We start from the raw sequence: 25,285 nt of genomic DNA, 5'->3' as shown, positions 1-25,285 counted from the left end.
GTAATAAAAATATCTATGCCAAGTCTCACCCTTTACACTCAGAAAATAAACACAGTGTCAAATATCCTGGTTAAAATGAACAATCCTCTCCACTACATTTGGGCACGTTTTTTCAGGGAATTTTCTGACTGGTTCTCCTGCCTGGCCAATGTGACTTTGGACGAAACTCTGCACGGTAGCACAGTGGTTAGCACAGTCGCTTCACAGCTCCAGTGGCCCAGGTTCGATTCCCGGCTTGGGTCGCTGTCTGTGCGGAGTCTGCATGTTCTCCCCGTGTCTGGGTGAGTTTCCTCCGGGTGCTCCGGTTTCCTCCCGCAGTCCAAAGATGTGCAGGTTAGGTGGATTGGCCATGCTAAATTGTCCTTAATGTCCAAAAAGGTTAAATGGAGTTACTGGGTTACGAGGATAGGGTGAAGGCATGGGCTTGAGTGCTCTTTCCAAGGGCCGGTGCAGTCTTGATGCGACGAATGACCCCCTTCTGCACTGTAAATTCTATGATTCTATGGTTAATTGTGTAAATTGAGTCTCTGGTGATCTTATACCAAAGTTACAGTGGCTGACGGGGAAAGCCCCATCATACATCCATCTGCCTTCGTGCCTACACATTAACTCCTATATGGGACAGAGTGGATGAAAAGGAGCAGCTTACTCATGTCTGGCACATTGTGGGGCCACATACAACTTTTGCCCCTACTCGGTTATCCTGGCAATTGGTACGCCCATCAAAGCAAAGAACTGAAAGTTAAGAACAGAAAATTTACTGAAGAGAGTCAGTTGCTTTGAATCTTTGCTTGGACAACACCAATACAAATAGCGCCCAATTCCTTTTACGGTGAGCGCCTCAAGCACTGTTGTTCGCTCTTATTGCTTGTCCTGTATCTTACTTACCGACTCCTCTTAGTCACCTTTCTGACCTTTCACCACACGACTGGCGGATATGTCTTCAATCACCGCAGTCCCACTCTCTGGAGTACTTTCCCTAACCCTCTCCATATCTCCACTTCCCTTTTCTACTTTGTGTGGCTCAGTGATAGCATTTCCACTTCTGAGCTCAAGCCCCATTTTAGGGACCGGAGCACATAACCGGTTCACTGCCAGAAGTGCGATGTTACATCTAGGCCCCACCACCATACTCTGGTGGATGTAAAAGAGCCCATAGCATTATTTGAATGAAGGATTTCCCATGATGCGCTAGTCAACATTTTATACATCAGCCAATACCACTAAGGAAAGTTTATTATCAGACCATTTATCTCATAGCTGTTTGTGGGAGCTCTTGTGCGTAGGTTGCCTGCTGCATTTGACCACATGTCAGCAGTGATTACTTTTCAAAAGTATTGAATTGGATGTAAAGTATTTAAAGACATACTGGATTCTCCTGATGCTTTGAAAGACACTTAGAGTCCTTACCGTTTCCTTTTAATCTTTCTTAAAATCCATCCTTGAACCAAAAATGTTGGGCAACCCACCTAATCTAAGCGTGGTGCGGTGACACAGTAGTTCGCACTGCTGCCTCACAGCATCAAAGACCGGGTTCGATCTTGGCCTTGAGTCACTGACTGAGTGGAGTTTGCATATTTTCCCTGTGTCTGCGTGGGTCTCACCCCTACAACCCAAAGATGTGCAGGGTAGGTGAATTGGCCACGCTAAATTGCCTCTTAATTGGAAATGTTTTTTAAGACACCTATTCTGATCTTTGACTCATATCTTTTTATCTTAGAATCCCGACAGAGTAGAAAGAGGCCATTTGGCCCATGCGGTCACTGCCCTATCAGGCCCACTCCCCCATCCTATCCCCGTAACCCCACCCAATCTTTTGGACACTTAGGGGCAATTTAGCATGGCCAATCCATTTATATTTACATAAACACTTTGGAATATTTTATCTACATGAAATGCACATTATTGGTTGTTGCTGTTGAGAATGTAAATGAATATCTAAGCTGAGATACCACAATAGCTTTGAAAGATTGATGCCTTCTTTGGCACATTCATATGGAGAAATGGATTGACAGAGTATTCACTTTTAATTTTGAAAGCTTAATTATTTTATTTTCATTAATCCAATAATAATGATAATTCTAATTAGTGGGATCAATACATGAATTTATATGAAGTTATGACAAGCAACTCATTGTTATTATGTGCATATGCCCATATTTGGATGAGGGACACTTTGGGATGAGTACAGCAGCTGATAAATTGAGCACATGTTAATCTACATCATGCGTTGAAACCAAGCGTTGAATGGTTGCACAGTTGCTTGGCACATGAAAATGCCAGTGTCGTGACTACAAAGTGGCTGGATTCTGATTTGAGACTATAATTGTGCACAAGATAAGTTCCCTACCCTTCCAGAGATGATGTTGGCAGGACATGCAGAGTCTGAGCCAGCAGCTTCTCAATCCACAAGGTGAGAACGAAGGTCACTTTCCAATCCTTTTTTGGCAGTGGTAGGGCAGCCATTGGCAGTGGGTTGAGAGGGCGGGTAGGTCATCTGCCTAACCTCCTGACTGGGGAGTACAGATGATGACAGAGAGAGAAAATAAAATGTCAAAAATAAAATTGGAGGTGTTCAAGGATGCTAGCAGTCAATTTCAGGTAAGAAATGGAGATATTATAAACTCTTTGCTTGCCAATTAATTCCTCTGTTTTAGATCTATATTTTCATTTGACGGGGGTGGCACAGTGGTCAACACTGCTGCCTCACAGCGTCAGGGACCCGGGTTCAATTCCGGCCTTGAGTGACTGTCTGTGTGGAGTTTGCACTCTCTCCCCGTGTCTGTGTGGGTTTCCTCCGGGTGCTCTGGTTTCCACCCACAGTCCAAACATGTGCAGTTTAGGTGGATTTGCCATGATCAATGTGTGGGTTTATGGGGAGAGAGGGGGGGCGTGAGCCTAGGTAGAGTGCTGTTTCGGATGGTTGATGCAGAATCGATGGACCGAATGACCTCCTTCTGCTACTGTAGGGATTCGATGGATTTGAGCCTGCAAGGCCACCAGAGTGTCTCAAAGGACTTTACAGTCAATGAAGCACGTTTTGAAGTGTAGCAAATGTTGGAATGTAGGAAATGCAACAGCCAAGCTGTGCACAGCAAGATCCCACAGCAGCAATCTGATAATAACCAGTTAATCTGTTTTAATGGTGTTTATTGAGGCATAAATATTGGCCAGGAGACCCAAGTTCATTCCTCTGTTCCTCTTCAGATTAGTGCCATGAGATCTCTTGCATCCACCTGAGACTCAGGTTTAACATCTGGCCCAAAAGACAAGCTGCGGGATTTTCTGTCGGCGGGGTCCTGCGCCCCCGCGGCAGTGCACCCATTCCCCTGCGTTTCCCGACAGTGTAGGGTGGCCCCCAATGGAACGGAGAACCCCACTAACGGCGAGGGCGTGTCGTGCAGGAAAATGGGGCAGGCAGGATGGAGATTCCCTCTTAGCACCTCTGACAGTGCATTACTCCCTCAGTGCTGCACTGAGTGTCAGCCTTGCGTTTTGTGCTGAGCAGTGTCTAGCGGGGTACTGGAACAAACAGTGCTTGAGCCCCAGCTATTCACACTCTTTTTCAAAGATTTGTGGGGGTCAATTGCAATATTTCCAAGTTTGCTGCTGTCTCAAAGCTAGGTGGGAATGTGAGTTCTGAGGAGGATGCAAAGGGGCTTCAAGGGTGAGATGGACTACAGTGTGGAAAATGTGAATTTACCCACTTTAGTAAAGAAAACTGAAATGATGAGTACTTCTTAACAGGTGAACGACTGAGAAGGGCAGATTTGCAAAGGGGCCCGCGTGTTATTGTTCATGTGTCACTGAGGTTAACCTGCGCACAGGGCTAAATCACTGGCTTTGAAAGCAAACCAAGGCAGGCCAGCAGCATGGTCCAATTCCTGTACCAGCCTCCCCGAACAGGCGCTGCCGGAATGCAGCGACTAGGGGCTTTTCACAGTAACTTCATTTGAAGCCTACTTGTGACAATAAGCGATTTTCATTTCATGCCCAGGTGCAGCAAGCAAATAGGAAGGCAAATAATATGGTGACCTTTATTGTACAGGAGTAAAAAGATCTTGCTGCAGTTGCCTAGGTGCGACCTCACCTGGACCAGTGTGTGGAATTTTGGGGCAGAATTCTCTGCACCCCGATGCCAAGATCGCATCCAGCACCGGGGCGGAGAATCCAGTTTTGTGCATGGAATCGGTCCTGGCGCTGGTCCCTCGATTCTCCGGCCCCCGAAAAGCTATGTACCCGGGAAGTACGCCACGCCGCGTAACCCCTACCTGCAGCCATTGCCAGAGGCCTGCCCCGCTATCCTCCGCCCCTGACTGGCCAAAGTCCTGACGGCGTATTTCTAACAAGGCTCCAGCCGTTCGGGATACTCGCGTGACGGCTGTAGACGCAGTCCACGGCCGCCATGTTCGGGGGCGGGCCGATCGGAGGGCAGGGGGGGCGCCTCATATGGGGCCGGGCAAGTTTTGAGCGGGCAGTCCGGGTCGGGCATGCTATTTACCAGGTCCAGCTCTGCAGTCTGAGTCCGCCATGGAGCACGGCGCAGTCGCTGGAGGCCACCGCCGTGCGCATGCGCGGCCCCTGACCCGGATGTGCGGGATCCGTATCTCCAGCTAGAGCTGCGAGATTCACAACGGGTTCCTGCTAGCCCACTGCAGGGCTGTGAATATGGGGCCTTTTGACGCCAGTTTTTCTGGCGTGAAAGACCACAGGTTTTACGACTGCGTGGGGACACAGTCCATGAAACGGAGAATCCAGCCCTTGGTCTCCTTACCTGGAGAAGAATCTACTATCGCAGCAAAGTTTCTCCAGACAGATTCCTGGGATTGCACTAGGAGGAAAGATTGAGGAGACTGATCTGTAGTCATAGAAGAATGAGAGGTAATCACATTCAAACATACAAAGTACTTACAGGTTTGACATCGGGAAGGGTGTTTCCCCTGGCTGGTGGGGGGTTGTGGTCTAGAACCAGGGGACACGGTCTCAAAGTAAGAGGTGGGCCACTTAACACTGAGATGAGGAGGATTTTTTTTTATACATAGTGTGGTGGTAAACCTTTGAACTCGCTACCTCAGAGGAATGTGGAAGCTCAACCATTGAGTATGTTCAAGTCAGAGGTCGACAGTTTTTGATATTAAAGACACCGAGAGATATGGGTTAAGTGTGGGAAAATGGCGTTGGGCTGGGAGATCAGTAACAACCTAGCCGAATGGCGGAAAAGGCTTGAGGGACTGATTGGCCAACTTCTGCTCTAATTTTCTATGTTCCTAACACTGATGCATACAGTCACGTCTTGCAAGTTCCTGCAGGCAAGCCGATCGCAGAAAAAATAAATCAAGTTTCATTTGTAATATGGATCTTTGAGTCAGATAAAAATACATTTGTGAGGTTGCCAATGGCAAGGGTGCCTTATTGCACAGATGGAAATTGTTTCCTCCTGGGTCTCTTTTTTAAAAACCTACCCTCAGTTGCATCTACGTGTTTGGCTTGTGCTGATGTGTGTCTGCGATAGAAATGGGCAGAGATTCAAACTAAATATTGAGCCACGTCATGAAGTCTGAACTGACGTCCTCATTCAATCATGCTGCATAGTGCAGCTCTCTTTAAATAAGAGAGGTACTTAATCAAGAGGAAGAGGGCAAGGGTGCCGTCAGTCTCGTGGTCCTTGCCAGAAGCACTTATCAGCGTTCAAATCTGATCTTCGTGGTTGCAAATGCCCTCGCTTTCCCTCAGTCTAACCTTGATGTCCTTGCACAAATCTGCGACAGAGTACTTGACTATCCCAATATTTACTGTTGTTTGTTTGGTAGACGTCCATTTGTATGTGCTGAAAAGTCCCAGAATGTGCAAGATGTTACCTCAAGTGATGGATTCTGAATACAGCCAAAAGCATTGGAAATACAAAATTGTCACCTCACGGTGCTGAGGACCCGGGTTCAAGCCCGGCCCCAGGTCACTGTCCGTGTGGAGTTTCCACATTCTCCCCGTGTCTGCATGGATTGGCCACGCTAAATTGCCCCTTAATTGTAAAAAATGAATCGGGGGTGTCATTCTCCAACCCCCCGCAGGGTCGGAGAATCGCCGGGGGCTGCCGTGAATCCCGCCCCCGCCGGTTGCCTAAGTCTCCGGCACCGGAGATTCGGCGGGGGCGGGAATCGCTCCGCGCCGGTTGGCGGGCCCCCCCGCTCGATTCTCCGGCCCGGATGGGCCGAAGTCCCGCCGATAAATTGCCTGTCCCGCCGGCGTAAATTAAAGCACCTATTTACCGGCGGGACAAGGCGGCGCGGGCGGGCTCCGGGGTCCTGGGGGGGGGGGGGGGGGCGCGGGGCGATCTGACCCCAGGGGGTGCCCCCATGGTGGCCTGGCCCGCGATCGGGGCACCGGAGATTCGGCGGGGGCGGGAATCGCGCCGGTTGGCGGGCCCACTCCCCCGCGATTCTCCGGCCCAGATGGGCCGAAGTCCCGCTGCTAGGATGCCTGTCCCGCCGGCGTGGATTAAACCACCTCTCTTACCGGCGGGACAAGGCGGCATGGGCGGGCTCCGGGGTCCTGGGGGGGTGCCCCCACGGTGGCCTGGCCCGCGATCGGGGCCCACCAATCCGCGGGCGGGCCTGTGCCATGGGGGCACTCTCTCCCTTCCGCCTCCGCCACGGTCTCCACCATGGCGGAGGCGGAAAAGACTCCCTCCACTGCGCATGCGTGGGAAATTGTCAGCGGCCGCTGACGCTCCCGCGCATGCGCCGCCCCGACATGTCATTTCCGCGCCAGTTGGCGGGGCAACAAAGGCCGTTTCCGCCAGCTGGCGGGGCGGAAATTCCTCCGGCATCGGCCTAGCCCCTCAATGTTGGGGCTCGGCCCCCAAAGATGCAGAGCATTCCGCACCTATGGGGCGGCGCGATGCCCGTCTGGCGCCGTTTTGGGCGCCAGTCGGCGGACAGCGCGCCGTTTCGGGAGAATTTCACCCCGGGTACTCTAAATTTTTATTTTTTTTTAAATACTTTTTTGTCTAGAAAATAAAACTTTAAATCAGGAGAGGTTTATAGGCTAGAATTTGCAGTATAAATTCTCTGCTTGAGCAGTATGATCGGTTGACAGTCACATGAAGTAATCCGTCTTATATAGTTTAAGAACTCATCTTCGAAAATATTGTTGGGTGACAGACCATCCCACCTTCTCCTCCATTTGTCCCTCAATATCGGCCTGTTTAAGTTCTCCTCTTAACCTGTAAAGTGGATGTTTCTGGCTGGGATCAAGGCCAGGGTTCAGTGCTAATGAAACAAAGACTGCATTTATCTCACATTTTTTTGCCTTAGTATGTCCAGAAGCTCTTTACAGCCAATGAAATATTTCTGAAGTGTGATGGAATACTTTCCACTTGACTGGATGAGTGCAGCTCCAACAACGCTCAAAAAGCTCGACACCATCAAGAACAAAGCAGTCCCCTTGATTAGCAACCCATCCACCTCTTCAAACATTCACTCCCTCCATCACTGAGACAAAATGTACCAGCTACAAGATGCACTGCAGCAAGTTGCCAAACCTCCTTTAACAGCACCTTCCAAACCTATTTTGATCTATATTGCTCTTCCTTCACTGCCCCGGATCAAAATCTCTGGAACCCACTCCTACACCACATAGACCGCAAGGTTCCAGAAGTGGGCTCAACGCTATCTTCTCAAGGGCAATTGGGGCTGGGCAGTAACTGCTGGCCTTGGCAATGATGCTTACATCCATCCAAGGAATAAGTAAAAAAAATAACATTGACAGTCTCCAGCACAGTCCATTAACAGTTGCTACAAGCACAATTGCCGTTCGACCACAGATGAACCGAGATCTCATTGAATGACCAACCAAGCTTGAGGGGCCAAAGAGCCTCCTCCAATTACTATGTTCCGTTATTTCTAATTAGTGTTTGCTGTAAGCTACGCGGGCGCTTTGCTGTGCAGCGGTTAGGGATTTACCACAGAGGCCACAAACATGCCACATGCACAGCTGCATAGACATAGAACATTACAGCGCAGTACAGGCCCTTCGGCCCTCGATGTTGCGCCGACCGTGAAACCACTCTAAAGCCCATCTACACTATTCCCTTATCATCCATATGTTTATCCAATGACCATTTAAATGCCCCTAATGTTGGCGAGTCCACTACTGTTGCAGGCAGGGCATTCCACTCCCTTGCTACTCTCTGAGTAAAGAACATACCTCTGACATCTGTCCTATATCTATCTCCCCTCAATTTAAAGCTATGTCCCCTCATGCTAGACATCACCATCCAAGGTAAAGGGCTCTCACTGTCCACCCTATCTAATCCTCTGATCATCTTGTATGCCTCAATTAACCTTCTTCTCTAATGAAAACAGCCTCAAGTCCCTCAGCCTTCCCTCATAAGATCTTCCCTCCATACCAGGCAACATCCTGGTAAGTCTCCTGTGCACCCTTTCCAATGCTTCCACATCCTTCCTATAATGCGGCGACCAGAATTGCACGCAATACTCCAAATGCGGCCGCACCAGAGTTTTGTACAGCTGCAACACAACCTCATGGCTCCGAAACTCAATCTCTCTACCAATAAAAGCTAACACACCGTACGCCTTCTTAACAACCCTCATGTCACTCTTAAAGAGGCCGTGTACAGCAAACAGAAGTTAGAGGGTATGATATTCCTAATTTAAGCTTGATTAACCACCCCTCACCCCTCCAATGTAAATGTGAACTCTACATTAATCGTTATCTTATATTCTGCACACCAAATCATTGAGGAGAATTTGGGATTCAGGCTGGAGTGCGAGATGCAAAACCCAGTTCATTGTTACTCTTAAATAATTGTTACTGAACAGGAATAAGTAATAGAGACAGAGGGGTGGAATTTATCCATCAAGGAGTTAATGCACAGAGCAATTTGCAGAGCCATGCCTGACTGCAAACCTCTGTCAACTACCTTGAAACCTTCTTCTGTGTCTGGGATTCAAGAAACCTTTTGTAATGGGCACTAACCAAAATATTTACCAGAAAAAGGCATTTGAAGACTTGTGTTTGCAATTGAAATTTTATGAAGTTCTGTTTGACAGATATGAGAATAGGAAGTGTATGTATTACTGAACACTCTTCCACCATGAAGACCATCTGCCTGAGCTCTCTGATGTCAGCTTCTCTAACATGGTGGCAAAATATCCCACTGAGTTTACACCACATGCATAAATCAGACTTTATATAGGACACGGATACCAGATATGACTGCATTGGCTGCTTTTACACACTGTATGGAATGTTTAATTGTAACATAGTTTCTCCCCCCACAAAGTTGAGATGGAAATTCTTAGCATCTTAAATCCACGGGGATTTATTTCCTCAATTTAGCTCTTTGACAAAGGAATCGGGATTTAATGATTATTTTCCTCCTTCACTAATCCATGGCACTAATTCTCCCAGATGTTGCAGTCAATCTCGCCTTTGTCAAACCTGAGCCAGACAACAGAGTGTGGGGTCGGGCTTGATGTGGCAGGGGTGGGGGAGGGGGCAATTTCAGACTTGTACAGTAATCTATTTAGGAACTGCATGATAAATCAGCAGTATGTTCGATCAATGGGTGATCGTTAAGCCTTATTAAAATGGCAAGTGAGCCCAAGTTCACACAGGGCGTCCAGCTAAAAAAAAAGAGTTGGAATAACTTTACACAGTCTTAATGGCATGATCATGCAACAAGCAATTGGCTAAAGTTCAGTCACAAACTGGCAGTCTCATTTAGAGAACACTGGTGTGAGACATATATCAGGCTGTTGCCAGGGAGGGAGGGATGCTATTGTGAGATTGATGCTGAGATACATTAGTGGGGGAGGAGAGGCACCCACACCCAGGATTACGACTGATGTCTCCAGGAGTTAGAGATTAATCCTTAAAGATAACTCATATGGGGAATGGTTAAAAAAAAAAAATGACTTTCATTTCCTAGTTCTTTAACAGAATTGAATGTGAGGGGGAAAGGGCGTTATGACAGAATGCGAACATGATGTGATAAATCTCCAGAGCATGCCCTTTCAGAGTTGGCAACCTGATGAAGGAGCACGGAGCCTTTCCTCGGAGGTGTTTGCCACCACACCCCTCACAGAATGCTGAGGATTGCAAAGTGTTAATTCACAAAATCGTGAGACGATCAAAATTAAAATCTCAGGCAGGATTGAAAAGAAAAAGTGCTTTGACAAGAAAATAAAATGGCTGGTGGAATGTGCTGGTGTCTGAAATTATTACAAATATGTTTCTACTACACTGAAGGGTTTTTTTTCTGTGAGAAACAGGCTTTTGTCAATGGGAACTTTTTTGGCAACCGCTCTGGTACCAGGCAATAGAATATCCCTGATTTGTATGTTCACCAACCACCATGTTACAGACAGTGCAGTTACTTGTCCCATAATTTGTGAAACATCTCATCACTACTTCTGGGGGGAAAGAACAATTTTTTTTAGACTATCGGTTCTTTCTTAAACTATGAAGCTTATTAAGACACGTCATTGTTGTCATTTTTGGTCAAAAAGAGTTACTTATTCAGCTCCCATTGGTTCTCAATGAACTGTGCTGGGAAGGTCCTGAATTCAGTTAATCAATTGTGATGTTTGTACCCAGTTGGCCCCGCACTGACTCCCTGCAAGAGCAAGTTAGCTAGTCTCTCTCTCTCTCTCTCTCTCTCCCCCCCCCCCCCCCCCCCCCCGCCTCCCCATAACCCTGCGGAGTGAGGGTATTAGGGTTGGCGAATGGAAACAATTGCCTATCTTTGCTGGGACAGAGCACTCCTCAGTAGGTTTGGAGGCGGAGTGAAGCTGGCATTCTTTAACCTGCTGTGGTTCGAAGAAAAGGGAGTGATTTTTTTAAAAATTGGATTCGCGAAGGATCGGTCACAACGTTGCTTTAACAACATGCCCAATGTTAGTGTCCAGTGATTTTAATGGAGAATAAAATGGATTGGGGCTTAAAGTCAGCACTATGCCCAATCTCAATAGTTTCCTGGATGGGTCGGGTTAAAAATTGTCCCCAGCCTGATACATTACCATTTCTCTTCTGAGCGAGATTGCCGGCTCAGTGTGAACCTGGGCTGTTAGCTGATCACAGCAGCAGAATTACCACAGTTAGTCCCAGAGCTCCGGAAATTATCAAGGAAGACGCCAAGGCATGTTTCTCACCCTGATTGTCCCCTGTCAGCTAAGCCCATGAGTTGGGTGGTAACAGGAGGCGGTGATAACCACCTCTGAGTAAGTGTACATATGATGAGCAGTAGGGTGATGCCCAGGTGATTGCTCCAACTGCAAATCAATGGCAGGGAAGAATCTGGGGCCTTCAGGAAAGCAGGGATGGAAATATTCAGCAAGCTTGGTTGCATAGGGTTGCTGGCTAATGATCGACACTGTGGATTCCATGAATTGGCACAAAATTCCACTAATTGACACATCTTGCTGAATGCCGTCAGCCCAATCACTGTATCTTATTCGGTGGGTTGTTATACAGAGCTACTGGTTGACATCCTGAAACCAAATATCTTGTGTTAAATTTCCACCACCCACCCAATCCTCAACACCAAGCTTTGTGGCAATTAAAGAAGGTTCCAGCACGGCTAGGCCATGTTGAACAGATGTGACTGATTGCTGATGGGGAAAGTGGTCAGAAAGGAAAGGTAGCCTGTGGGCTCGTCATTAGAGAGGGAAGAACCCAATGTCTATAGCCTCTTCATGCAAACATTTGAAATAGGCACAGAAGTGGGCCATTTGGCCCCTCTCACCTGCTCCGTCATTTCATACTGTCATGGCTCATCTGTTTGTTTTTCAAGTTATACATACCCATCTATACCTGATAACCTCTGATTTCCTTACTTAACAAGAATCTATCCACCTCTGCCTTATAAATATTGAATGACCCCCACCTCCACTGCCCCCTGAGGCAGAGAATTCCAAAGTCGCACAACCCTCTGGGAGAAAACATTTCTTCTCTGTCCCAAAAGGGCGACCCCTAATTTTAAAATTGTGCCCCCTCGTTCTGGACTCACCCACAAAAGGGAACATCCTTTCAACGTCCACCTTATTGAGACCATTCAGGATCTTGTATTCTTTAGTCAAGTTAATTCTCAGGCTTCGAAACTCCAGTGGAAACAACCCCAGTCTGTCTAACCTTTGCTTATAAGACAAGCCCCTCATTCCAGGTATCAACCTGGTAATCCCAGCATCTCTGCCAATCCCACCATTTTCATCCAGTCGCAAATCCCTTATCCGTCCAATCCTAACACTGGAATGCATAATGAGGGTTTCTCATGTTTTAAAACACAAAGGATTCTAATTCAAAGAACATTCTGATGACACCATCCTCACAACCGGGGCATAGGGCGCCTAGAAACGATACCTGAGCAGGGAAATGTCTGTGATTAGGAAACTCATATCCGTAAACCTTTCCCATTCCTTTGCTACCTCTGTCCTGGCCACACTTTGAGTACAGCACTGGTGGCTGGAGCCTGAGAATGCAGAAAGGCTGTTTTCCTTTATCCCTTGCAGTCAAGAGTGAGAAATTGAAAGTAAGGCTTCAGTACTGTTAGACAACAAGAGATGTAACCATTTTCATTGAGCTGCAGGATGCACCAAAACACTGTGCCCCAAAGGGAAAAATCTGGGCCTGTGATTCCCAATCGATCAAGCTGTTGATTGCTGTCAGCGAGAAACTTCCACAAGAATGCAGGAGCAGAGGAGAAAGCCATAGGATGTATCAGCCCATCCCATGCTCCTCCACATTCGAGTGGTCACATTTGCTGTTAACTGAAACCCTAATTTAGCCTCATAAGGAGGAGCAATAAAGAAAGGGTTGGTGCTGTATAGCACAAACTAGCAATGTCACCAAGGGAGAGCTTGTGGATTCTAACCCCGCAACGATTAAGTCCCAGGATTTTCCTGCAAAGGAAAGCTCACATTGGAATGGGAGTTTCCATATGAGGCTTCCTGATCTCTAGTGACATTCACATCCTCTCCCTGGATCTTCTTTGTGAGGGATTAAGTTCAAAAGAAGATTGAGGAATGGGATAGCACAGCATGGAGGCTCCAAGCGTGCCTGAGCTAGTCATTATTAACGCGATTTATGAGGGGCAAACTCAACAAGGACTACAATCAAAAATCATTCACCATACTGTGCAAAGCCCATGCTACAAGAAACAATTCTCGGGGAACCATGTTAAATAAAATATTACGAAGAATGTTAAATCTCTGGGCAGAAATTGAGAATTCTAATAGTGCACAGCCAATGTGTAAGATTTGACTGAAGGACTGATTTGGAAATGATCCTTTTGTCTTTTCTTTCCTCCTGTTTATCTTTTTAGATTTCTGTTGACGACTGTGGCCTTGCTCTCGTCCTACTCCATCCATTTGCTTCTGAAAGCTTCTGGGGTGGTTGGTAAGTGGCTTAATATGGCTCCTTTCTATGTTTCACTTTCTCCAAAAGCGGGGGGGGGGGACGACGACAGATCACACACCTTTAATTTACTGAAGAACTCATTCACCACAAATGCATCTGTGTTCTTAATTTCTTTTGGTGCTACTGCTATACTGGAGCATGTGGGGCCATAGCTTTTTCAAAATTCATTTTACAGGATGTGGCCATCATGGCCCATCCCTAGTTGCCCTTCAGAAGGTGGCGGTGAGCTGCCTTCTTGAACTGCTGCAGCCCCTGAGGTGGAAGTACATCTATAGTGCTGTTAGGGAGGGAATTCCAGGATTTTGACTCAGTGACAGTGAAGGAACGGCGATATATTTCCAAGTCAGGATGGTGAGTGACTTGGAGGGGAACCTCCAGATGTTGGGGTTCCCAGGTATCTGTTGCCTTTGCCCTTCCAGATGGTAATAATGGTGGTGGGTTTGGAAGTTGTTGCCTCAGAAACCTTGCTGCTTTCCTGCATTGCATGTTGTCGATGATACCCAAGACTGCCACTGATCACTCATGGTGGATGGAGTTAATGTTTATGGAAGGGGGACCAATCAAGCGGGCTGCTTTGTCCTGGATGGTGTTGAGCTTCTTGAGTGTTGTTGGAGCTGTGCTCATCCAGGCAAGTGGAGAGTATTCCATTGCACTCCTGACTTGTGCCTTGTAGATGGTGGACAGGCTTCGGGGAGTCAGGGGATTAACTAGTTGCGGCAAGATTCCTACCCTTTGACCTGCTCTGGCTACCATTGGTTAGACAGTAATTTTCTAAGAAGAAATTGCAGGATGATCTCCCACACATCCCAGTGAAGCCTCCAGGAATCTAGGATTAATTTTCTGGATGCTGCTTTCAGCAAAATCAGAGAAAAATAATAGGGGGCATTCAGAGCATTTGTAAAGGTTTTTTGCTTTGAATTCCAGGCTGAGCAGTTGGAGGTGGAAGGTCACAAGTTGAAATCTTCAGGAATGTATCCAATCATTGTTGGCAACCCTGGGACTAATCGAGGCCCATGAATGAGGTTTCTGCCTGCTGCCACTGAAACTCTCCTACAGTGTTTAACCCCATGTCCTGCTTTCGTCCCCACACCATCATCCATAGTTTCAGAGAGATGCCAGACAACTTGCTCACAGGCCTCCAGCTTTGCCAAGACCGCTTACCTGACCCTATACCTGAGGTCTGGGTACAGGAATCAGTCCGCTACACCCTTTATAATAGCAGCGTCACAGAGGAACCCACAAGGCCATCAGGAAAGTTCATGGGCTGGATTCTCTATTTCTGAGGCTAAGCTGGGACTGGATGTCGGGTGTTTCACGGTCCCAACGGGGGTGCGTCTGCCGGAGCCATTCAGGATATGCTATCGCCCCTGGTGGAACGAGGCCCAATGCACGTTGGCGTGCGATTTGCTAGGGTTCAGAACGGCACATGAGAGCCTGACAAACCGCAGCCACTTATAAGCGCTCCACACCCCACGCACTCTCATTTCAGATGAGAACATGCCGCCCCAGAGAGCGGCCCCGAGATTCGCGAATGCAGCGCTTGAGATATTGCTGGGTGCCGTGGAGGAGAGGAGGGACACCCTGTTCCCCTGAGTGGAAAGGAGGCTGCCATCTGCTGACGCCAATGGGGCCCGGGTGGAGGTGGCAGCGGCCGTGAGCGCCGTGGGCCCCACCGCGAGGACCGGACGGGCAGTGCAGAAAGAAGCTGCACGGCCTCCTCAGGGCGGCCTGGGTGAGTCGCCAGTTCCGTGCTCCTGGCACCAACCCCGTCCCACACTGCCCGACACCCACCCTCCCCTCCTAGAGGGCAATCGAACCCCACCCGCTGGCAGTCTGCGCACACCCCATCCTGCACCCATGCCAACAAACATACCGCCCAACATCGCCAGGTGCCCTGCACACACAGGCCACTAGCTGCGGGCCCTCCCTGTGTTGCCGGCGTCCGAGTGTCTCCCATTTTGCATTATCTATCCCCCAAGGAGAAGGCAGCCCACAGCTGCCAGGAGCAGGAGAAGACCGGAGGGTGCCCTCCGGACCTGCGGCCCCTCATCGTCACTCCTGCAGGGGAGTTGCTGCATGGCGCACTGCACATTTCGGGGTCACAGTGGGCCATCAGTGCAGTGCACAGCCAGATGGCGGCCAAGCAGGCCGTGGCCATGGTGGTCTGTGCCCAGATCTCCTGTTCACAGGCGGGGGAGGGGGGCGGGGGGGACACCCTGGGCCCATGGCCCATCTCTGGGTCATCCCCCACTATTCCACCCCCCCCGGCTCTCACAGACACCCTTCAGCCAGCGGTACACCTGCCAGCCCACTATTGCACCTTTGGAAACCTTTCTTACCTCCTCTCTCTACCTCAGCAGCCACGGCGCCCAGTCACAAGTGAACCGCGAGGGCCTCACTTCTGCCTGGCGGAGGCGGAGCAATGCAGGAGGCCGGGGAATTCTGGGTCGGGCCCATTGATGATACGATACTGTACGTTTTCATGCCCACACTGGCGCAGGACGTGGAGCGCATTCACGCTGCCATCGAGGCACCGGGGCACAGTGCTCCTTTGGGTGCCCGGCGCCAATCCCAATTTTTGGCTGACCCCATATATCCACCCCCATATATCTGAGATTTTGGTGCGTTTTTGACTGACCCGGCAAACATTCTGGTGGGGTTACAGAAATGCAGGACGGGATTCTCTCAGCCCAGGCCGGGCCGGAGAATCGGCGGGACGAGCGCGAAGCTCACGACGCCGCCCCGACGATTCTCCGGAGGTGCCATTGGCGTCGGCGCGGCGCCGGTCGGGGGCCGCTCTATGCGCCCCCCCCCCCCAGTGATTCTCCGCCCAGGATGGGGCGAGCGGCCACCCAAAAAATCGAGTCCCGCGGCGCCGTTGACACCTGGTCTTACCCGGCGGACCCTCGGCGTGGATGCACCCGGGGCGACCTGGTGGGGGGGCAGGGGGGTCCGACCCCGGGCGGGCCTCCGCTGTGGCCTGGCCCGCGATCGGGGCCTACCGATCGGTGGGCCGGCCTCTCGGGGTGGGGCCTCTTTTGTTCCGCGCCGGCCCCTGCAGCCCTACGCCATTTTGCGTCGGGGCCGGCGCAGAGAAGGGAGCCACTGCGTATGTGCACATTGGCGCCGGTCCCACTGCGTATGTGCACATTGGCGCTGGTCCCACTGCGCATGCGCAGACCCGCGGCGCCCATCTGACACCGGGATCGGCAGCTGCAGAAGCATGGGTCGCTCCAGTGTCGTTCTGGCCCCATGTAGTGGCCAGAATCGCTGCTCCTGAGGCCATGTTGATGCCGCCTGGAAACGTGACGCCGTTTACGACGGTGTCGACACTTAGCCTCAGGATCAGAGAATCCCGCCTGCAATTTCACTTCAGGTGTCTTCCCTATAAAAGCTTTACAACAAATTATCCATTCTCCCTATATCCATCTCCTTCCTGAGACCAGCTGTTCACCCTTCACCTCAGCAGATGTGCTCGGAAACCTGGAAATGACAGGTACTGGTCTGGACCGGAACAAGACCAGTTCAGACCAGTGACAGGTAGTTGCCAAATTTTACTATTTTCTTCCCTCCGGGAGAACAGATCTTAGCATCTTTTGTTCTTAACAAATGCATTTGAAGCATTCAAACATTTGTGTCAAACGTGTGGGCCTTATTTTTAGTGATTCAAATCACCTTTCCTTCATTGCCTCAGGAATCCGTGCATACGAACAGCTTGGTTACAGGGCATTTGGGACTCCTGGAAAGTTAGCAGCTGCTCTCGCGATCACCCTACAGAATATTGGAGGTAAGAAGTCAACACAATGATTTGAAAATTCCGCAGGCTGGAGTATTTGTCTTTTAATAGCGTTAGTGTAGGGTCAAAGAATGTCAATGCACAAGGAGTGAGGCCTGTGGAGAGAACTGAAATATGTCCTGTTTTCCTGTTAATACAATACCATAATTAAGGTACTTGTTGTGTTTTGCTTCTTCGTGTAGCATAAGCTGCTTCCTTGATGTACGCTCTGACAAAGGAAGGTTCAGACCTGGAGATAGGTTTAACACATTTATTGAACAGTTAACAATTCTCCGACTTGAGTTCGACTCTCCTTCTAATCTTGCTATAGTAACTCAGTCTAACTAACCAGTCTGCTCTAAGCCATGCAGTGGGTGTGATGCTTCCGATCTGCCCCTGTCTCTCTGAGTGTCGCCTGTGGAAAAGAGAAAGAGCATGTGTGCCCTGTCCTTATATATGGGTTGCCCCTTTGTGGTAGTGCCATCTCTGGGTGTCTTGACTGCCCATTGGTCGTGTCCTATTCTATGTGTTCATTAGCTGTGTCTGCATGTCATGATGCCTCTGGTGCTCCCTCTAGTGTTTACTCAGTCCTAGTGTATCTACATTAACCCCTTGTGTATTTACAGTGATGCATTTCACCACATCCCCCCTTTTTCGTGTTACATATTTTCTGGACAGTGTTAAAGAAAATTGAACAAAATAGGTAGAGAAGTGATGACATGTACAAATCATGATGACAGTGATGAATAAACAATACCAAATAATATGTATGAGTCCAAAGTTCATGAATTAATATGGTCCAGTGGCTTTCTTGTTTTGTTATTGAAGTGTCGAAGATGATGTTGTCATTTCCTTGTGAACGCCGTCAGTGTCCCTGTGCTTAAGGAAACAAGAAGTGGTCAAATCACTTTGTTGTCTGATTTGGACTCTTTTTTTCGATGCTTGTGATAGCGATGCAGTACGTAACCTGTGTCATCCGGCCTGGACTGTTTCTTGTGATTGTGATATTGATGCAGTATGTCAGCTGCCTTGAAAGCTGGTTTGCTTGTTCATAGTGGAGCAAACCCATCTGCCTTGAAAGCTGGCTTACTTGTTTGCAGTGTAGCAAACTTGGATCGGTGAGATTTGCTGTCATACCATGGTATGGCTGTACTCTTGCCAGTGTTATCTGTGCTGTTACATTGTCCTGCATTTACAGAGTTGTACCATGTCGTACCAGTCGTTGTTCCATTGTTGTTATTTTTGTCGTGCTTGTTGTTGACGTTGGTGCCTTTGGTACACTTCTTGTTGTCTTTGTTGTTGTTTTCGTAGGTTTTGTTGTTGTGTTTGTTGCGCTCAATGACCACATTGAGTGGAGAATTTGAATCCTTCACAAAGTTACTTGTGTCAGTGTCCTTTGTGGCATCTGCTCTTTCATTGAGCGTGCCGTCTCTGATTCCTCGGTGCTCCCCGTCTGGAGTCATGTCCGGTTCACTTGAATCATCTTCGGCTTGTCGATGCTCCCCATCTGGAGTCCTTTCTAGTTCACCTGAATCAGCTTTGGTTTCTTGACACTCCCCGTCCGGAGTCATTTCAGGTTCACTTGAATCATCTGAGGTGTCTTGATGCTCCCCGTCCGGAGTCATTTCAGGTTCACTTGAATCATCTGAGGTGTCTTGATGCTCCCCATCCGGAGTCAAAACATTCAGGAATGCATTGCCTTGTGGAGAGGCTCGAGTGGATGAGGTTTGAATTAACGTGGTGTCACTGGAGTCACTAGTAGCCTCACTTTGATTGTCGAGTGCCTCTGTACATACTAGCTGAGATCTGTCAGTCTCACTGAGATGTCACACATCTTGTATGGGAATTGTGAAGACTTTGTCACTTGTTGCACATACAGTGGGTAGACCTGCAGTGTCTTCTTGTCGGTTAGATGAGCTGGGTAGACTGTCAGAGTCTTCTTCTGTTGGCTCAAATAATCTGGGTAGACTTTCATAGTCTTTTTGTTGTTCACTTGAGCGTGGTAGACTGTCATAGTCATCTTGCTGTGCACTTGAGCGTGGCAGACTTGCATCGTCTGCTGCTGGTTGCTCAGATAAGATTGCTAGACCTTCATGGTCTTGTTCATGCAAGGATTGCGCTCTGGAGTCTTGCGTTGCTTCCATCGTGGAGTCTGTCAACGAGCTCGCTGTGGAGGCTTGTACTGCTCTCTCTGTGGAGTCTGACATCGTTCCCTGTGTGGAGTCATGCAGTGGTCTCGCTGTGGAGTCGATCTGTGCACTCTCAACGGAGTCGTGCAGTGGTCTCGCTGTGGAGTCTTTCTGTATTCTCTGTGTGGAGACGTGCAGTGGTCTCGCTGTGGAGTCTCATCGCTTTCTGTGCGGAGTCGGGGACACTTCGTGGTGCTTGGACCACCTTTCGTGTGGAGTCGGAGACTCTTCATGGTTCGTGGAGCACTGTTCGTGGTGCATGGACCACTGGTGTGGCGTCAGGCCGCTCTCTGTGGGCTTGGACCTCTCTCTGTCTCTTGGCGTCAGGCCGCTCTCTGTGGGCTTGTACCTCTCTCTGTCTCTTGGCGTCAGGCCGCTCTCTGTGGGCTTGTACCGCTCTCTGACTCTTGGCGTCAGGCCACTCCCTGTGGGCTTGTACCGCTCTCTGTCTCTTGGTTTCAGGCCGCAGCAGAATCCTGTACTTCTGGGTTAGGATGTCGTCTGTGCTGGGCTGAGGATCCTCAAATCCGAAGAACTCGTCCATGTCTGTGTCTTCACTGTACAACACATCTCGTTGCGGTTCGGATTTGGTACTGAGGTCGCCACGTCCAATGATGAAATCATCGTCTGAGTCAGAGTCTTCAAGGACCATATCATCACTTTCTGTGTCGGAGCTGTCATGGTGCTCGCGATGTCCAAAGAAGAAATCAACGTCTGAGTCGTAGTCTTCAAGGACCAAATCATTTCTTTGGGTGGTGCTAACTGCTTGTTGCAGGGCTCTGCAGAGGTTACTTTCAGCTACTGGTCGCTGTTCAGGCATTGTGCTGTCGTTTCAGATGAAAGAATTGTGATTTACGGCTTTAAATTTTTTCTTTCTTATTTTCGAGCATTCCCCTTTAAGTGGCCGTGGTCCAGGGCCTCTGACGTCATGACGCTTGTGACGTAGAATGTAGGAATGGTTTGCGCATGCGCAGATCGTTTGTCCTTTACTTGGTACCTTTTTCGCAACTGCGCGTGCGCGGCTTCTCACGCATGCGCAGAACGCCGTTTTGCCGATTCGCGTCTTCTGGGGAACTGCGCATGTGCTGCTCCTTTCTCAAGATGGCTGCCAGTCGAAACTGCCGTTTTCTTCATTTGCAGGCCTACCTGTTTATTTTGAAGAATAAAGGGATTAAGGGTTATGGTGTTTGGGCCGGAAAGTGGAGCTGAGTCCACAAAAGATCAGCCATGATCTCATTGAATGGTGGAGTAGGCTCGAGGGGCCAGATGGCCTACTCCTGCTCCTAGTTCTTATGTACCTTCGCCTCGTGGTGAGCACCACTTCCCTCCCACTAACCACTTCCCTCCACTCCACCACTTCACTCCTTGTCCCTCCCCTTCACCTCTTCCCTCCCACTCACCACTTCCCTCCCCCTCACCATTTCCCTCCTCGATCCTCCCCCTCACCACTTCCCTCCCTGACCCTCCCACTCACCACTTCCCTCCCACTCACCACTTCCCTCCCTGACACTTGAAGTTAAAAACTCACCACTATTCTTAGAATTCCCCCTATACCAAAAAGGGTCGACATTCTAAATGGTGAAGAGGGATTCTCACTCCCTGACTCCTATGCAGGCGTAGGTGGGTGCTATTCGCGGCAAACTATATTTTCAAGTTATCCCCCGGTATAACCCATAACTTCACAGAAGAATTTTACCTTCTTACCACTTAGTAGCATCAATATCCTGGGTCCTGCGTTGCTAAGTAAGTAAAGTAAGCTTTGTAATAACCACTGTTTCAGGTTAAAACTTTTAAGTTATTTTATTATTATATATTTTTTTCTTTTAAAAGATGCAATCACTGTCTTTACAGAAAAGTAAAAAGATATTGCTTCTGGATTCTCCTGGTTGGTTGAAGAGACCTTCAGGTCCACCTTGACAATCACTCTTCTTTAGCTTTTGGTCTTTCTCAGATGTATTAGCTGTTTTAGCTCGGCTGCTTTGCTTAGTCCCTTTCCCATGACCGAGCTGACTGTAAGCTGGCTCTGAGCTGATTCTGAACTGACTCTTGTTCCTTCTCTGCTTCTCTGCCCCTTTCTCAGAGTTTATATATCTTTCTAACAGTGATTAAGTTTTTATGACTTTATTGTAAAGTAACTTTTATTTCACTTGGATTGTAAAAAGTACCTTTAATCTAATTTTTTCTAACATGACTAAGTATTCATTTTGAGCATGACCTCATCATTTGATTACATTGTGTCCTTTGTGATGTTCAGAAATCTTGTGATTTCAAAGATGGTGTGACTTTTGATTCCTGTCATTTCTATAGTTTTATTATTTTCAAATTGTGTCCCCAGCTCATAATTTTGACTTTGATTTGGGTCTAATTGTGTTCTCGTAGACACGTTGTCTCCAGCTTCCCATAGTCACCTGGTGTCAGCAGAATTTCACCTCTAAACATTTGTCACCTAATTCAACTGAACCTCATCCATTCTTTTCCATCTGCTTACTTAACTTCAATGAAGGTGTGAAATATTGCTTTTAGCTTTATACTAAAAATTCAGTTGGTGGTGAGTTAAAAGATTTGCTTCACATTTAAACATTTGTCACCTAATTCAGCTGAAAACCTTATCCATTCTTTTCCATCTGCTTACCTAGCTTCAAAAGAAGGTGCGACCCATTGCTTTTAGCTGTATACTAAAATTCACTCGATTATGACTTGAAAGACCTGCTTGTTTTGCCTGCTTGACCAAGGCTATCTGCATTTCACAGCCCTCTCCTACAGCTGCTGTTAACCCTTCGTGGGATTTTTCCCTACATTCTCTCATGTTTCTTAGATCAGGTATTGCCAGATTTGCATGTTTCAAATGACATATCTTTTCATATTTTCAATTACACACTCCCCCTCACCACTTCCCTCCCTGAGCCTCCCCCTCACCACTTCCCTCCCACTGACCACTTCCCTCCCTGACCCTCCCCTCACCACTTCCCTCCCCCTCAACACTTCCCTCTCCCACTTTTTCTGCTTGGCAACTCTTTCCACTTGCTGGTCCTCCCGGTCACTGACCCTCCTACTCGCTGCCTCTCTCTGACCCTCCCTCTCCCCAACCTCTCGTCCGCAACCTTTCTCCAATACCCTCACCCGCCACTTCCTTCCAGTTCTCTGCTTCCCTCTGCAGCTTCCTCTCACTCACCATTGCCCTTGCTGGGAGAAGGCGACGAGAGAGGAGTGAATGAGAGAACAAGTGAAGCTATAAGTAGGAGGGTTGGGGAAGTAGGAAACTGGAGTGTTGGGGAGGGAAGTGTTGAACGAGGGGGAGCAGTGAGCAGGGTGGGAGCAATGGGGAGAAGCAGCAAGTGGGAGGATTGGGAGGGACATGGCCAGCTGAGAAACACTGGAGACCTGAAGTCAACGAGAGGTAAGTTGAAGGGGGCCAAGTGTCGGTGGGGAAACCAATTCTGGGACCCCACACTGCTTTTCCAGCCTGTAGCCCCTTCATGAAACTATGTCGCTCAGACTGTGGCAGGGAGACAACCTCTATTTAGCTGGTGGCCTCCCCACACAGTGTCGTGTGCCCCCACCCTATTGGCAAAATGCCAAATGCACAATAAAAAAGCCCCAAATTGTGCCTCTTATCCTGTAAGCCTGCCAGCTGAGGACAGCAACCTCACCGCACCCTGTCCCAATGTTCGTAAAATAATGCCGCAATCTGATCTGGTTCCCCACAATTTTACCGTCCTCTGTGCCTCCCAGTCTGCCCCAGAACAATTCCAACCAACGCGCCTGTAGCCTTTAGCGAGTCCATTCCCAAGATGGAGATGTATCTCCCTTCATGGTTATTGTTGGGGTTTAAGCAGAAAGTTCAGCCTAACGCTTTTTGTCTGATTTCAGCTATGTCCAGTTATCTCTACATTGTGAAGTACGAACTTCCCCTGGTGATACAGGCCTTTCTGAATGTCGAGGAGAAAGCTGGGTGAGTAGAAATTCCTGCAAAGGTTGGAGTAAATGGTCAGGGTTTGGTGTAAATTTCCTTGGGCCGATTCCTGTTTCTGTCGTTAATTCCACTCAAGCTTCGCGGAAATCCCTTTTTAACCGAGTAAATGCAACTCCACCAACGGAATAGGGGAAGCTCCCAGGACATACTGGCCTTTGGTCTTCCTTTCTGTTCTAAAATATTCAAGTGTTAGAATCAGAATGAGGTGAACTCCTATCAAGTGTCTTACTGAACCTGATGTGGAGATGCCGGCGTTGGACTTACTGAACCTGGGCACTGAGACAATTAGAGGACTTCAACTCAGAATAAAAGCAAAATACTGATGCTGGAAAACTGAAATAAAAACAGGAAATACTGGAAAACCCCAGGCAGTCTGACAGCATACTTCATTGCAGTACTAATGTCAGCCTACTTGTGACGCTAATAAAGATTATTATTATCTGTGGAGAGAGAAACAGAGTTAATGGGTGCGATCTAACCAAAAACAGAGTCTGTCCTGGGTGGGATTAGCGGGGTCTTCCCTGGCGCTTGTAGCTTCGGGAATGGCCCCGTTATCTAACGGCACCCTGTTTTTTTTCCAGGCCTCAGAAGCCTCACTCAGTTGCACTCAGCTCCGCTTGTCTGTGCAGGAAGAGATCGGAATACCATTTTTAATGCCACCTTGATCTCTTGACTTCCCAACGCATCTCCCCGACCCCCCCAATGACCCAACTCGCCTGTTAGGGGTCCTCAAGCCCCCCCACCCGCACCACAAATGGGCAGAGCCCCCCCACCCCAGGCCCAATCCCCAGCAAGGGCAAAATGTTACCTGGGCACCTTGGCACTGCCATCCTGGCACCCTGGCAATGCCATGATGGCATCCATGTGGCACCGCCATCTCACTTGATACCTGTTTGTGCGGAGCAGTGCTAAACGGTGCCTGGCTGGGGTCTCCTCGGCGAGGGCGGTAGATTCTGGGGCCGGTTAGATCCGGCGTTGGCAGAGTTAAGTGAGCTTTTCAGCGCACTTAACCATGCGAGTCTGGGTCCCGCCCATTGTGGGCGAGATCCAGATCGCAACGTCTCCCAACATATAGTTAGACCCCGTGAGGCGTAGCGACCATCGGGAATGCTGGAAGAGGCCTCTCGCAGGATCTACTGGCTGCGTCCCGTCCTGATTCCCGCGGGGCGTGGCCAATAAGTCACGCCCAACGTTCCCAGTCATATTGAACTTGAAATATTTACTCTATTTATACATCAGCTGTTTATGCATCAGATCTGAATATTTCCCAGTCAGTATAGTTTAGTATCATATCATGCTGTATACTTACCCACTGATCCATTAGGGAAGCCATCCAATAAATGCTTCGTATTTCAGTTGGACAGAAAAGAAAGAATCTGGGTTGTCTAATTTGAGAGCCAGTGAATACTGAAAATGAAGTCCAGTAAAACTGACCTCCCATAGTCCTGGTGCGACCAGTGTATTTAGGGAATATTGTGTTATACTTGAAGGCGGGATCCCGCCCCACTTAAAGGCTGCAGCTGTTATGCCTGAGCTGCGTAAGAGGGTGTGGAGCAACATCAAACTGATTGAGAATGTCAGACGGTGAGTGTAGCAAACCTGCAGCGCTCTCCTCGACAGCGGTGAGACCAGGACAACCGATGTCAGGCAGGAGAAATGACTGAACAGTCTCCACCTTCGCTGTCCCAGCCGTATCCTCGGCACCTCTAGGTGGGGCAAGGTGACATGTGGAGCATGCTCATTCCATCGGCGTAGACTCATTGCTACGGCAATGCTCGGTCACATTCATCAGATGCATGATGGTTGTATATCTAAAGACATCTGTGCAGTGACTTGGCCACTGGCCCACGACCTCCTGGGTGTTCATACCCCCGCTACAAGGACACCTACAAGTGAGATATGAAGATGGTG

At 48.7% G+C, this 25,285-nt stretch overlaps 1 protein-coding gene across 2 annotated transcripts in view; it reads left to right on the top strand.

Annotated features, from left to right (window-relative positions):
- Positions 1 to 25,285, top strand: part of slc38a3b (solute carrier family 38 member 3b) — a 143,395-nt gene that overhangs the window by 49,961 nt on the left and 68,149 nt on the right. For both annotated transcript variants that reach the window (XM_072472904.1, XM_072472905.1), the window contains exons 5-7: positions 13,343 to 13,416; positions 17,132 to 17,224; positions 23,272 to 23,353. In XM_072472904.1, coding sequence (XP_072329005.1) covers positions 13,343 to 13,416; positions 17,132 to 17,224; positions 23,272 to 23,353 — 249 coding nt within the window. The remainder of the gene's footprint in view (positions 1 to 13,342; positions 13,417 to 17,131; positions 17,225 to 23,271; positions 23,354 to 25,285) is intronic.

The sequence above is a fragment of the Scyliorhinus torazame genome, chromosome 13 (genome assembly GCF_047496885.1).
Source record: "Scyliorhinus torazame isolate Kashiwa2021f chromosome 13, sScyTor2.1, whole genome shotgun sequence".
NCBI lineage: Eukaryota > Metazoa > Chordata > Chondrichthyes > Carcharhiniformes > Scyliorhinidae > Scyliorhinus > Scyliorhinus torazame.
The sequence above is the reverse complement of the archived record's forward strand: the minus strand, read 5'-3'. Positions and strand labels throughout refer to the sequence as shown.